Consider the following 16,170-nt stretch of genomic DNA (forward strand, 5'->3'; position numbering starts at 1 on the left):
AAATAAAATATTTATTTTGTCCACCAAATGAATTAACATTTTTCTCAAATCTTACCACTTTTTATGGTAGATGCTACTACATAAAAAATAAAATAAATAAATTTGTATACTCTAGATACATTTTATTATCGGTGCTCGATATTTGCACAAAGTTCACTCTCGAAACATTTGGCTGAGTAAGACAACACCTCAGTTGCACTCTTCATGTTATCACGACGACGTCGATCACACGACCACCGGATGGTTGCGCGATCCAGCTTCCGCGGGCCTAGATAAGCGCCAACGCCGTTGAAGGGCGCTATCTTTTCGCTACTGAATGTAACGCGTTTCAGTTGGACTCAGAGGCGGACAAGCGCAAGGACAACCATATAACCACACGAGCAAATAGACTGTCAGATAAGCATCAGCTTACAGTTATAATAATAATAATAGTGAGAAAAAACGCGGCCATACAAATTTGTAATAAATTTAACTAGTCTAATTTAGCTGTGGCCTACAAAAACCGTTTACAGTTATTGTGTTGAAGTGTGCCACAGAGTGCGCTTTCATTTTATCTCGTCTCTTGAAAAGTCTTTCCGCTGTAGGGTGGACACAGTTTAAATTAAGTTCAAGTTCAACGTGAAGCCTTTAGTCTGCGGCTGTGTAGTGCGCTAGTTGAGAGAGAGAGAGCCGCCAAAAATGTCAAGGAATAAAAGTTTAACAATTGAAGGTATGTACAAAGAGGCAGTATTTGGACATAACTTCGTAAGGATTATATACAAATATATTATAAGCAATAACGAACTTCAATATAGTTTGGAACTTTTCTTAATTGTTTTTATAAGAATTCCCAAATTTTTGAAATTATTTTTGGAAGTAAATCGTCCATTTAATTGTGGAATATAATCAGCTGACATGCTGGGTTGCATATCCTGTTAACCCAATGCTGTAACACATTTCAGCTGGTATCGGGCGCTGTTTCAGCAAAATTGCGAAGAATATTTTGTTGAAGTTCCTCCTGCATCGTTTTTAATATTTTTATTCTAATATTCGTTTATTTATTTGACGGGTAGGTAGTTCTGTCAGTTACGAGTAAACGCTTGTAATGATGGCTTTTGTGTTTTCGGCAACCCCAGGAGAATTTCGTGACAAATATATGCCTAGAAAATATATTCATCAAATGTCCTATTTAAAAGGACCTTAAAAATTGAAGCTGGTGGGTTAGGTTAGGTTAGGTTAGCCAGGTTGCTTGCCTAAGGCCCATTGTGATACGTGCATTTGATTTTCATCCCCTAACTAAGTTGCTTAAACCAATTAGATATATTTAAGAAGGTAACTGGTCCCTCCAGTGAGACATTTTGCAAATTTCCCAAGTCTTCGAAGAAATAATCGCCAATATATTTAACTTGGCTTCTTTGAAGTGCAATAGTGGCAATAGTGCCGTAGCCCGTTATAACACCTCTGAGGACGCTGGTAGTTGACCTGTTGAATCCAAGCCGACATTTTGTCCCATTAAGACTCAGTTTGTATACCCAGTAGTTATTAGTTAGAGACCACCTTCTATTGGATTCCACGATTACGCTCAAGTCAAAACAGGTACAGTTCGTTTAGAGTAATGCTTTTGTACTCTACCACTCGCTGAAGGTCAAACTCAGAGCCCTTCCTTGCACACTCATCCGCACAAAGTGTGGTGTTGTGTTGTTGGATAAGCGAGAGCGATCTTCTATATTCTTTCTCGTGAAATTTTACTGTAAGGAATTAAGAATAATATTTTTACCAGAAATTAATTTTTAAGCCATTTGAAAGAAGTTTATAAACTTTCATTCACTGTAATAAAAACTGAAACGTTGTGGAATATAACTTTGTTGCACAAAAGTGGCCTACTTTTTATGTACTTTTAGAATTGTATAGTCGTTTTTTTTTTCAAAAATTTAGTTATCAAAAATTATATATTAGTATTTTATTAATTTTACTGTCCTCTGCATGCGAACTATTTTTTTTAAATTTGTTTTTCGTCCCTTGAAATATTTTCGATATTAGTTTTCCGGTGTTCCCGTGAAAGTCCAATTAAGGTACCGATTCTGCGGAATATTTTTAGGGTGTTTTTTTACTTTAAATTTTAATTTTTATTCGTTGCGAAGGTGCATTGTCGCCCTGCAAAATCCGCCAAATATAATACATATTTTTCGACAAATTTCGATCCCCTCTTAAGAGATAGTAAAAAGAGCGAAAATTATTAATAATAAATCATATTTCAATATTATCAATATATTTAGCCGAAATTCGTGTTATAAGACTTAGTATTAGTGACAACCTCTCGAGCAATTTTCTGATTTAGAGCTCAAATCTCGACTAATACATAATTCTGCAGATTTTTTTTCATTAGCAGTTTGGTTTAGAGTCGTTGAATTTCTGAATTTAGGGCATCATTTTCTAACATCAGCTTGAAATGCGAACAAATCGACCTAATTTACATATTTTTTATCTAGAAAAGTTTTATGGTGGAATTTTCGCATTTAATTTAGAAGCTTAATAGAACAAATATTTATTTGACACGGTGTGTGACTTGTGTGCTGTAATCTGATTTCTTGCGCCATAAAGTGATTATGGAGAATTAAAGGGCTTTTTGAATGGAAATAATTTTTTTGTTACTATTAAAATGAGATAAAGTGAATTGGCTGTCTGTAATTTGCCCTACAAAAAAAAACAAAAACATTTTTGGCACATGTGACTCTATTAGAAAGCGCAAAAGAATAATGGACCACTGGTTAATGAATTTTGAATTTTTGCTCCTTGCATGCCATCATCCAATGCCTATGTGGAACTGCTCGTGTATTCCCAAAGTCGAGTTAATTTTTGTTTATTGAAAAGTTTTCGGGAAGTAATTTTACGTAATTACATACACATATGGTCATTAAAATAGGTACCCTGCCTTTATCTATTGATTTTCTGGTGCCCCTCTGAAAAATTTAAGCTATTATTGAAATTTCGCTTTTTTAAAGATGGCGTCACTGCTTCGTTGCTTCGTAAAAGTGAAATACATTAAATAAATAAATGAATTATTGGTTGTACAGATTCGGTTATTTTCATAAAGTGTAATTTAGCGTGGCCACTAAAACACTTACTTTTACGAATAACTTTAGCACTTTAACGAATTAAGTGGAAAATATTGAATGCAACGTAAGTAGCGAATTGGATAGTTCATTTAATAACTAATAATTAATATGAATTTCAATCAAACTTGGGTCGTGTGCAGCATTGCGCAGTCGAGGAGCAGTCTTGTATGTAAATGACCTGAAGCCCACAAAATTCACAGAACGACGTGGTGGCAAAAGGAAACCGACTTATATATATATATACATATATACAATATAATTGACGCGTACACCCTTTTTGGGTGTTTGGCCGAGCTCCTCCTCCTATTTGTGGTGTGCGTCTTGATGTCGCTCCACAAATGGAGTTACAGTTTCAAGCCGATTCCGAACGGCAGATGTTTTTATGAGGGGCTTTTTCATGGCAGAAATACACTCAGAGCTTTGCCATTGCCTGCAGAGGGGCGACCGCTATTAGAAAAATGTTTTCTTTAATTTTGGTATTTCACCGATATTCGAACCAACGTTCTCTCTGTGAATTCCGAATGGTAATCTGGCACCAACCCATTCGGCTACGGCGGCCGCAAGGAAAACGACTTGCACTACTGATAATTTAATTGTGGTTCGTGCTAAGAGGAATACCTTTAAGTCATCAAAGGCCATTGGAGCTGAAATCAACAACGTGAACCTACCAGGCAGAATAGCTGGCAAGGGTTCTCTATTGAAACAAGCAAGTTTAAGGAAGAGGAAAGTTTTAGAAATGAGGAAAGTCATGGTGTGAACCAGAGGTATGAAAAAAATAATGCCTACATTGGGTCGTCAGAGCCTCAACTTTGTAGGACACCTTGGGAAGGTGGAGGTTGGTGTTAACTCAGAGAGACTTTTTGAGTCGCATTGGTCCTCATTCCATACATAATGAACGATTACATTTTTTTTTAACAATTCATAATAAGCAAAGTTCATGTGATATCTTCACTCATGTACATGTATGCACTTGGAAGTACTGATCGAAACAAGTGGCTTATGAGCTAAGCAGCTATATACAAGTTCACTTAAGGTCACTTCTATTAACTTATCAGAATTGTTGTTGCTCTCCTAGAAAATTTTTCCATTGAGCGGGCAGAACCGAACTAAAAGAGAATTTTTTATTTTATTTTTTTTAATTACAAACATTTAAATATGTATAGGTATACAATATTTGTTGACACTACAACTAGTTTAAAAGAAACTAACAAGCAGTATGATTTTAACAATTTTTTGTGGTTTTCATGAAGAGAATTTTAAAATATCTTCTTTGCATTAACCACCAATAAGATCAGATGGTTTTTTTCGCCGGAGTCATCGGGTTAGGTCTGCGGTGTTGAGAAGTTTGCTTCCCCGTTTACGTGTCTCTGGAAAGTTGAGGTCACGATGAATATCTCCATTGCGAATGCACCAAGGTGTGTTCACAATATTTTTGAGAATTTAATTTCGAAATCGAAAGAGAAATGGTAAATCAAAAGCAGTTGCAGTTTTCTATTCATGTGGCTGCCTTGCATTGTTTTATGGTAGCACATTCTGTCAGCCCAATTTTCCAAGACCTTGTGAACAGTTTTTGAGCGTATACTAGGACATTTAACATTGTTCTCTCTTTTATTGGGAAGAGATTCTTGATGCAACGCGTTGGTGCATGCAAAGATAATGAAAGATTACAAGGTTTGGCCCTCTCATTTCACACCGATTCAAACACCCGTCCAACCAGTCGTTATTAAGGGGGGCGAAGTAATATGAATATTTCAAAATCACGCAGAGTCGGTTAACGGTCTGATGTTGGCCACACCCCTGGATTCCGTAAATAGTGAAATTGTGAGAGTAACTTCGGCTGTTATGTCTGCTTATTCCACAACTATGAAAGAGGGGAAATAATAGCAAAATCATTCAAAATGTAGACGAAGGGAAAAGTATACATTGATATTATTAAACCTTTACAACGTACAACTGGAATGGGATGCCTTGGCCTCTTTAAATAATTCATCCAAATGTGTGATATTCTGCGTACTGAGCGCATTTTTTACGTCATTCCTAAGATGCTCTATTGGATTTAAGTCGGCACTCGAAGATGGGTAATCCAGAACACTGATCGAATTGGTGAGATTGCTTCACGTTATGGCCGCTGCACGTCCTTTCTACCATATGGACCAACACTACTTATTTTAATTTCATCGCGCTGTGCTCTCGAGCGAACTTAATTCGGTTTTGTCGTTATTTCTAACGATCATCCTATCAATCTGGCTAGTAGTCTTTTCCGCTTTATTTTTCCTGGGAACGTTTTCTGCTGTTTTATACTCAGAAAAATATTTCAAAGCATTAAAACCCATCGTTTTTGAAACGTTTAATTGTGTACAAATAGTACTGAAGGATAATCGGAACAACTCTAAGATTACTTTTCAAAGAGCTGTGGTGAAATGTTTCCCTTTCGACATTATTGAATCGTTTCAACTAAAGTGAACTGCTGTAGCAATACTCCAGACACTTTATTTTTCACCTCCTTGTTTCCTTATTCACTCTGCTCGAGAGCATAGGGGCTCGACAAGACTCTTCATGCATGATTCTGGGCGCGTACACGGTTGTTTTTGCGCGATGTCGGCATCTGCTAGCTCGCGCAATATTGACGTTCTCCAAGTATTCTTTGCCCGACCGCGGCCCTGCTCCCTTGCAGGTTCCAGTCCAGTACCATTCTCGTGATGCTATCGGGTGGTTTTCTAAGCGTGTGACCTATCCATCGCCACTTTCTGCGTTCGATTTGCCATAGGATGGGCCCCTCATTCGTTGATCTCCAGAGCTCAACGTTGCTGATGTTGTTCGGCCTGAATATTCTACAGATGATGTGGAGACATTTATTGACGATTTATTGAAAAATTGTAGCCTCTGAGTGATGGTGTTAGAGACGCTTCCGTTGCTTTGTTTAACCTGCAGTTGACATCTGCATTTGATCTGACGTTTGCCGTGCTAGTGCTGCCGAAGTAGCAGAAGCTTTCAAAAAATTCCACCCGGCCGCCGTCAACCATTACATGTCTTGCTTTATTGTGCTTGACACTTCGTCATGACAATGTTGGCCACCAGTCCGACTAGTCTGTACACCTTCGCTTGCATGGCAGTGAGTTTGTTTACACACCCTCAAGATGTCTGGTGAAATTCCATACGATGCCTCTTTTGTGCACGATCAATTAGTTCATGACGTCGTCTAGGTCGATGGCGAAGAGAAGGGGTGACAGGGGACAACATTGCCTTACGCCAGCTTTGTGATGAATGAGTTGCTAACGTTGCCGTTGTGAAGCTCTGCCCGTTGGAGTTCTCGTTCACGCATTTCAACGAAAGTGATCACAGCAAATATATTCAAGTACAAAAACTACCGTTACGTTACTGACAACGAATCGTTCTTAAGTATTTTTCAAACGACTGTATAGCATTGAATATCTTATTAAAAACATGCACCGGGTTTCCAAGGTCTGTTTCCAATCGATATTAGGCATTTTTTCATTTGTTATGGCAAATATTTAGTATGACGTACGTCTATAACATCTATGTGCAGTTGATTTTTAAAAGTGTCAGAAACGAAAGAGAAAATACACACTTATATGCAAGCTACTGACGTATGTATGTATTCCAGTAAGTAAACAATGAATTATTATTGAAAGCTTTTTACATAAACCATTAAAAAATTTAACGCAATAAATGTAAGTAAGTCAGAATTTGAAGCAACTTGACTGACTTTCGCTTTCAAAATTTGGCAAATAACTAATTCAGCTAAGCAAAAATATTCTTCACTACACTCGCAAATTTAACTTTTTCTGTTTTACTTCAAAAAAATCCCCGAAAAAGCTTTAAATTAACAAGCGTGTAAGTTAATCATAGCTCGAATATCAAATTCATTGTCATGGTTGTAAAAACAAACAATAATCGCTAATAAAGCGGCAAAAAGTGAAAAAATACACAAAATAAATAATGAGTTGCGCGGCGCATGTTTTATGTGAAATTTTATAATCACAGTCATAGTCATCTTTCAATTCAGGCCGATATAAATTATGAACCAAGAAGGTTTTTGATGTTGATACGTTTGCTGATGAGTTTTTTTAATTTTTTTATTAAATAAAAAAATTGGATTTTGGGAAATTGAAATATTTATTTTCACCTTTGGGCACTTCATTAGTAGTCTGTTTGTATGCTGTAGCTTTTTATGATAGTTAACAAGTGACTAATATGAAACGATGGCATTTGTAAAAAATACAAAACTTCTGAAAGGGCGATTAGTTTTGCGCCTTGCATTTTAGTTAACAATAAAAATCCCCATAATTTCGTATTAACTAAACAGCTTCTTTTAGTTCTTTAACTGTTTATGTCGAGTATAATTATCAGAGCGAAACGGAAAAGTTTCGTATAAAATCGAGTATACTCGTGGTGAAGGTAAACAAATCGCATTCGTAGATACTATTATTCAACGAATCAACTGTAAGTTTTTCCCTGAAAAAGAGTAAATAAAGATCTTTTAGGAAATATACATTTTAGAATATTCATTAGTCTGGAAACATTATTTATTTTAATACACAATAAGCTGTTTTAAGCTGAAATAACAAATTATGGGGGAGTACCGTTACAAGACGATTTTTTCACATAAAAAATCATTTCGTATTCATTTCTCAGTTGAATGTGCGACGCCATAGCAGAGAGAACGAAAGTTATAAGAGTCTTCTGAATTTTATCGAGCTATATTGATCACTCATGAAACTGTTCAAAAAGTAAAATTAGAAGAGAATCCGGATATTGGTGCCCAATATGCAAGGTATCATTATGTGCTTCACCTTACTTTCAAAGTTATTATTGCCTCTAATTAAAATTTTTAATTTTCTAGCTTAAATTTCTTGAAATTCATTTGGTCTTTTATTGCTTCGGTTTTCATTCTAATAATGTCTTAATTTTATAATTATGTGATATATTTTATGTATATATATATATAATTGGCGCGTACACCCTTTAGGTCTTTGGCCGAGCTCCTCCTATTTGTTGTTCCACATATGGAAGGACCTACAGTTTCAAGCCGACTCCGAACGGCAGATATTTTTGATGAGCAGCTTACTCATGGCAGAAATACAATCGGAGTTTTACCAGTGCTGCTGAGGGTCGACCGCTATTAGAAAAAACTTTTTCTTCAGTTTGGTCTTTCACCAAGATTCGAACCTATGTTATCTCTGAATTCCGAATGGTAGTCACGCACCAACCCAATCGGCTACGGCGGCCGCGATATATTTTTTATCAATGATATTAAGTTTATTTGTAAAAAACTAACACGCAACGTTTGATTTTTGGTCCCAACTGGCTACTTTTACGGCTTGTCGCATTAAGCTGGTAGAAAAAGGTTTTTCGAAAATAAATTAACCAGTTAAAAGGCTAAAACTTGGGGGCTCGACATTGACTTCAGAACTTTGTTCTCAGGACCTTTTTTTTTCTTTTAATTTTGTGTAGAATCCGAATCTGCTACGAACAATATGGGAAAAAAATTGCCCCGCCCTAATGTATAAATGTCTTTTTATGGTGAAAGAAGTATTTCTCAATAATACCATTTTCTTTTTAATTTACGTTAATTATTTTTAACTAGCCGAAGGCCCTAGTAGCCAGCGCTTATCTTTAGCAAATTAATTATTCACAATTAGTTCTCATGTAAATAAAAAAAAACATATTCTTAAAAGATGTTCTTAGTTTAACTTAAGAAAAATATATGTTTTTGTTTGTTGACGGCATTAGCTTTAACAGCATATTTGAGGGTTTCATAAAACAAACCATAAATCGAGATTTGGAAGTTTTTTATTTGTACTTTCAAAATGTATTGTATCTCAAATTTATTTATTTATTCACTACTTTGTACTCCTCCTTAAGAGCCTTACCCTACTTTGCATTGTCTTCAAGTCTTAAATGCAATTATAACTTGAATAATTTTATGTGTGCAAAAATTATGTTTTATTTGCCGCTCTTATTCGGTCATTTATTGCCACGCTCATTTAGACTTACCGCCTTTAACTGGCTGTTAGTTTTAGTTTTAAGTTTGCATTCTATGTATATAAAAAAGTATTTGCAGATATGTGTCAGTTTCACCTGCCATTACAAATGACACGTCATGCAGCTTCGTGTGTTTGTTTACACATATGTATGTGTGAGTGTAACTAAGTAATCAAAACAATGCGGAAAGTAAACATCAATAATATTTGTACATATTGAAATTAAAGCTGAATTTAGACAAAAAAAGTTCCAAACTACCTTTATCAAACGGAAAGCTTTTTGACACACACACTGACATCGGTATTTTACTGCCAGACACTTCATGTACATACACTGCGAATCTGGCTCAAAACAATACATCTGTAGCTTTGAAAGCTATTTTATCTACGCATACAGGTATACATTCGAGTTCGCTTTCTAAGTAATAACTCTTGATTGAAGAATCAAAACCTGGTTGGTTGACTTGACTTGACTTTTAGTTCTATCAGAATTCGCCAACAGTTGAGAAATGAGATTCTTCAGGAAAGGTACATTTCGACTGCCACAACTGACGAATTTCAATTCGTTAGGTGCTAGTGCACCTAAAAGAATAACAGCAACAACACTAGCAGCAGTTATAAATGCTGAGACGCCTGCGACAAAAACTGTTGACAAGCCAGACTCTGCTTTAGAATTCCGTACGAACGACGATGAAAGCATTCAAATGGCAGATATTGAAATTGAAGCTAATCGTAAATTTTTATCTAATTTATACAAAATTTTAATTGACTTTTGCCAATACTGCACCTCAAGTGCAGATTAATTTAACAAATAAATATTTGCATCAAAATACTTTATAAATCTTTAAATTTTCTAATTACAATTTTTGTGCTTTTCTTTGACAGCCATAGAGGAGCTGAAGCCTATGAAAAATGGCGACTCTTTGGACACCAAACTGACAATCGAAGCTGTGAAATATGAACAACCGCCCGAAAAGCATTGGATTTATAAACGCGTATACTTCTTGAATTGGCTACAGAAATACGATCGTGAAACGGCCATTTCGGATTTGATTGCCGGCATCACTTTGGGCCTCACCATCATACCACAGAGTATTGCTTATGCGGCGCTGGCGGGACTCTCATCGGAATATGGCTTGTACTCGGCTATCATTGGTAAGTGAAGTTGGACAAAATAAAGTGATAAGAGGATTCGGTTAAAAACGACAATAAGTCAGGTGTTGCTGTTGGGTGGATGTTGGTCATGCAATTACTACCAAACCAGTATTTTCATTGAAGGTTTAATCGATTATTGACTAAAGAAAGCTGGCTACAGCGGCGATGATGTCCAGAAAAACGAGACCGAGTAAACTCAACCGTCTTCTATACAGAGCCATGCACCCGCATAGAAGATGTTCGACTCTCTCCTTTTCTTCCTGACAGCTTCTACAATAGAACGTGGGTGGCGAACCTAATCTATTGGCATGCCTTCCTATTAGACAGTGCCCAGATAGGACACCTACTACGATTCTTAGATTCCTCCTACCACATTTTAGTAGACTCTTAGTACGAGCTATGTTCCATTCGGGTCACGTTTGTCTACTGATAGCACAGGTGCTTAATTGTTTCCAGATGGAATTAACAACAGAAATGGTGAGCCTATCTATTAAAAGTTTAGATATGGCCAATGACATGGGAATGTGGCCTTGAGAACTAACTATTCGACACTTGTGAACTAGACAGCTGCAGTACACAACAAACAAGCTATGGAGTGCGTAAAGTTCGAAATAAAAATTTCCGTTAAACATTTTTTTATTTATTAAAAAAGTTATTTAACACCAAAATTGGATCATTAATTTCGCGCCATCTTGTAGAAATTATAACGAATTACAACAATTAGAATGATAGTGTCAGTTGAATATTTTTTTTTATTAGGTTAGGGAGAGTTATGGACCAGGATCCTAAAGAGTGATTAGGGATTAAAGCTTAATAATTCTTGGTGTTTATTAGTTCATAGTAATGTGGTGCGGTGCGTCTTCTTCTTCTTGAATGGCGCGATTGCCGCTTACGCGATTTTGCCCAAATTTAACAAAGTGCGCCAGTCGTTTCTTTCTCATGCTAACCCGCGCCAATTGGAAACACCAAGTGAAGTCAATTCCTTCTCCACCTGATCTTTCCAACACAGAGGAGGCTTTCCTCTTCCTCAGCTACCACCAGCTAGTACCCATCGCATACTTTCGGAACCGGAGCGTTTGTATCCATTCGGACGACATGACCAACCTACGTAGCCGCTGGATTTTTATTCGCTGCGCTGTGCCTATGTCGTCGTAAAGCTCATACAGCTCATTGTTCCTTAGCTTATTACACTGCCGTCAGCAATGTGCAAAGGTTCAAAAATCTTCCGCGGAATCTTTCTATCAAACACTCCAAGGACGCCTCATCGGATATTGTCATCGTCCAAGCTTCTGCGCCATACGTTAGGACGGGCATGATGAGAGCCTTATAGAGTGTTAGTTTTGTTCGTCGAGAGAGGACTTTACTATTCAATGCCCTACATAGTAGCACTTGTTGGCAAGAGAGATTCCACGTTGGATTTCAAGGCTGACATTGTTATCGGTGTGAATGCTCGTTCCTAGATGAACGAAATCTTTTACAACCTCGAAATCATAACAGTCAACAGTGCCGTGGGTACCGATACGCGAGTGCGCCGACTGTTTGTTTGATGACAGGAGGTATTTCGTTTTGTACTCGTTCACCACCAGACCCATTCGCTTTGCTTCTTTATCCAGTTCGGAAAAGGCAGAACTAACAGCGCGGATGTTAAGGCCGTTGATGTAAATATCATCGACATACGCCAACAATTGTACGCTCTTATAAAAAACTGTGCCTGATCAATTAAGTTCTGCGACTCGCATGATGTTTTCCAGTATCAGGTTAAAGAAGTCGCACGACAGCGAGTCACCCTGTCTGAAACCTCGTTTGATCTCTAACGGCTCGGGCAAGCTTTTCATAATTCTGACGGCGCTGCTGGCCTTGAGCAGCGTCATTTTGCACAGCGGTATTAGTTTAGCGGATATACCAAATTCAGAAATCGCAACAACTCCTTGAATTCCATTCGCTCCGTGTTTAAAACAAAATTGTATCAGTTCATATTTAAAAAAATATGTATAAATAATAAGCTATTTGCAACACTTTTTTCTGTAATTAACAAATTTCTTGTCGAGCATACATTTCTTATATCCATTGTTTATGTACTTCTGCTATTTCAGGTAAAATCTTTTACGCTTTGTTCGGCACAATTCCACAAGTATCAATTGGACCTACAAGTTTGATGTCTTTGTTGGTTTTACAATTCGTTGGGGAACGTCCAGTGCAATTTGTATTCGTACTCGCGTTTCTATCGGGGCTTGTGGAGTTTCTTATGGGCGCATTCCAATTGGGTAAGTTTTCAACTCGAAATTTACAGACGTAAAAAGTGTTATTTTTTTACGGCGGTCGCATTTATGTAATCATATACAACATAAATACTATAAAATTTATGTCAAATAAAGCCAGTTCCAGGAATATTAAAAACATTTTTCTATGTTTTAGTTTTATTTAAGCTTCTACGCCTCTAATAAAAAGCAGTATTTACAGTAAAAAAAAGCAGTATAAAATAATATTTAAGTAAAATCCACCTAAGGCAGCTTTTTAATTCATATTCACAGTCATCGACTAACATTCGTAGCATACGGTTGTGTTTCGATAGTGTTCTCTGAGTTCCTTCATTCGCGGTGCAGTTATATCCCAACAACTACACTCTTACGTTTGGTTTTTTCTATTTGCTTATGTTCAAGTGTACCACGTGCTTAATTTATTTTTATTAAACTGTGACACAATGCCCCCCGGGGCGCATATTTAGGGGATAATAGGTTCGCTACCTTAGCGTCCTCCCCCAAACGGAAGAAAAAACGTCCAAATAAATTCGACGATTTTCCTGATCTTCCAGATCTTAACAAAACAATATCCACCCCAAAATACATTGTTGTTGCTTCTACTAATTATCAGAAGCCCCTATCGCATTATTCATGCTTCGCAGTGCAAAAATCGTTAAACGTGTTAAGCAAAAACATAGAAAAAATGTCAGAACTAAGATATGGAAACCTTTTACTACTGGTCAAAGACAAGCATACTGCAGAAAAGTTTATACATAGCTGCCAAACAACTTCCAGGAATATGCAATATCACATGCAAATACCACGATAACCTCAACTTCGTGAAAGGGTCGGTCTTCGCTCCTTTTCTCAAGTCTCTTTCTGATGAGGAAATCGTAAAAGAACTATCAACGGAGGGTGTAGTAAGTTGTTTCAAATTCACTAGGATAGTTGATAACAAAGCGACACCAAGCGGAGTCATCCTGCTTACTTTTGATGCTTTCAGAATTCCAGAAACCATCATCATATCTTGGTATAAAGTTAAGGTGAGGGAATATTTCCCGAATCCGATGCGTTGTAAGTCTTGCCAGTATTTAGGTCATACTAAAAAATATTGCAATAATGCTCCATTGTGCCAAGTAAGCAGCCTCCCCCCGCATAAGGTGCGCAAACTGCCATGAAGAACATCCATCCAGCTTCAACAAATGCCCAACATTTTTGCAACAAAAGGAAATCCTTAAAATAAAAACCCAACGTAAATGCACATCGAAGCAAGCGAGTGAGTTTTACTCTTCTCAACTTCCCTCTACCTCAGCTCACTTTTCTTTCGCTGGTGTCACATCCAGCAACAAAATCATTCAACCAGTAACAGAAACAAACACTAGCAAGAACGTATTACTGCTCCAGCAAGAACATACCACTTCGAGTTCAAGTTAAAATATATCGTTAAGCCAGCAAATACCAATGATCAAACGAACTACAACTCATCATCTCTCTCCCTACAATCAAGTCAATCATCCAATGTTGATCAATCTTCAACTCCCATTAATCCAACAGCTTCAACAAGCAACACTACTTCTAACTCACCTACTTTCTCCCCACCACCAAGTAAATCATCCAACATATCTCAACCTTCAACTTCCATTAATATAGCAACTACTTCAAGCAACACTATGCAATCACAACCGATCTCTAAATCTACAATCTCTTCGCCTATCACTCGTTTAACCCAGGAACTCTTAAATCAAAACCTCTACTTCTCTTCAACACGGATGACCTCTGACTCTGAAAGCGAAAGATCAGATAGGTTTAGTAACACCATTGATGACCTTTGATATACTTCATTGGAATATTCATGGACTTTATAACAATTTAAATGAGTTAAAACTACTAATTAAAGACTTATCTCCATCTATAGTTTGCCTGCAGGAAACTCACATCCCCTTCAATAGGTCTGCTCCTATTTCGAACTCGTTTCATAGCTACTTTCATAACCTGCCCCATAACGTTACCTCAAAGCAAGGCATATGCGTCATGGTAAAAAAAGGAACGCCCCACAAATTATTAGACATTATATCCCCGTTGTCAGTCATTGCGGTCGAAGTCAATTTAGGTTTCAAATTTACTGTCGTTTCTCTCTATATTCCTCCGCAACAACCTTTTAATCTAAAAATGCTTCTAGACATAACCTCTAGTATTACTACAGATATACTCTTGATCGGTGACTTGAACGCGTGGAGCCCCCTTTGGGGATCCACTTCGGATAACTCCAGGGGCAAAATAGTAGAAGATTTCATCCTTCTAAATAACTACATAGTGTTAAACGACTTGGCGCCAACTCATTTCTCAACTCACCAGACATTTACCCATGTAGACGTAAGCTGCTCGGCGAGCTTGGCCCCAAAACTCTCTTGTTCCACTTCCCCTTTTCTCCACGGTAGTGATCATTTCTACCTTCTCACTAAAGTAGTCGCCGCCTTGTCCAATCCAGGGACCCCTAAACCAAAGTTTATAACACAAAATGCGAACTGGGAACTTTTCCAACGTACGGCAACTGTAACGTCGTTTAAGTACAACCAATCATCTACGATCAGCAAAGAGGCCAACAATATAACTAAAACTATTCGTACAGCTGCTCACCTATCTATTCCCCAAACACAAAACAAATTTCACAAAACCATGGTGCCTTACTGGTCTCAATTTCTTTCTTCTTTACGTAACAAAAAACAAACCCTTTGGCATAATTATAAGAGGCATCGTTCCCTTTCCAATCTATTGGAATACAAAAAGTAACGTTTATTTAAAAAAAAAATGAAAGACGCAAAGAGACAAAGCTTAGAGGTGTTAACTAGTACAATAACCCCAGATTGCAGCCCCTGAAAAATTTGGTCTAATATAAAGATGTTTTCGGGTACTTTCTCCCCCGTATCCATCAAAGTATTAGACACTCCTCATGGCCCTATCAACTCGTCTGCGGACATGGCAAATCATTTTGGCTCAGTTTGGTCAAGCTATTCAAAGGACTCCAATTTCCACCCTAATTTTGTTGCCGAGAAAAATCTAACTCTAATAGAAAAGTACTTTAATAACTCTCCATCGCCTTCAGCCCAAAAAATTTAGTCCCCTATTACCATTTTCGAGTTTGAAGTTACTATTAATTCCATGTCAGGTAAAACCCCAGGCAGTGACCGTATTTCATATTCATTGCTGCAAAACTTACCATCTGTAGTCAAAACTCGATTAGTCAACCTGTACAACGCGATCCTAAGCCAAGGCATCCTCCCACACACGTGGAAGAATGCATTAGTACTTCCCATTCCAAAATGGTCTCAATGCGGAACTTCTGCTTCTGATTATAGACCTATATCACTTTTGTCATGTTTAAGCAAAACACCAGAGAAGATTGTTGCTAACCGCATTGTATGGTTCGCACTTTCAAACAAACTATTTGATGCCCATTAAGTAGAGTTTAAGGAAGGCCAGGGAACGATGGACGCCTTACTTATTTTTGAACATTTTGTCACTTCTGCCCTTTCCACAAAGAACCACGTATCTGTTCTTAGTATTGATTTCGAGAAAGCCTACGAAAGAATCGGTCCGCATGCCATTCTTCGAAATCTTGCTTCTTGGAAAATCGGTAAAAAGATATATAACTTTGTCAAAAACTTCCTTACTTGC

The 16,170-nt window shown here is 37.3% G+C and overlaps 1 protein-coding gene across 1 annotated transcript in view; it reads left to right on the plus strand.

Moving 5' to 3' along the window:
- The first annotated feature begins 210 nt into the window (after window positions 1-210).
- LOC129253388 (sodium-independent sulfate anion transporter) overlaps window positions 211-16,170 on the plus strand; it is a 29,339-nt gene continuing 13,379 nt past the window's right edge. The window contains exons 1-3 of the mRNA XM_054891746.1: window positions 211-709; window positions 9,986-10,255; window positions 12,349-12,519. Coding sequence (XP_054747721.1) covers window positions 679-709; window positions 9,986-10,255; window positions 12,349-12,519 — 472 coding nt within the window. The 5' untranslated portion in view covers window positions 211-678. The remainder of the gene's footprint in view (window positions 710-9,985; window positions 10,256-12,348; window positions 12,520-16,170) is intronic.

This window comes from Anastrepha obliqua, chromosome 1 (genome assembly GCF_027943255.1).
Source record: "Anastrepha obliqua isolate idAnaObli1 chromosome 1, idAnaObli1_1.0, whole genome shotgun sequence".
Lineage (NCBI taxonomy): Eukaryota > Metazoa > Arthropoda > Insecta > Diptera > Tephritidae > Anastrepha > Anastrepha obliqua.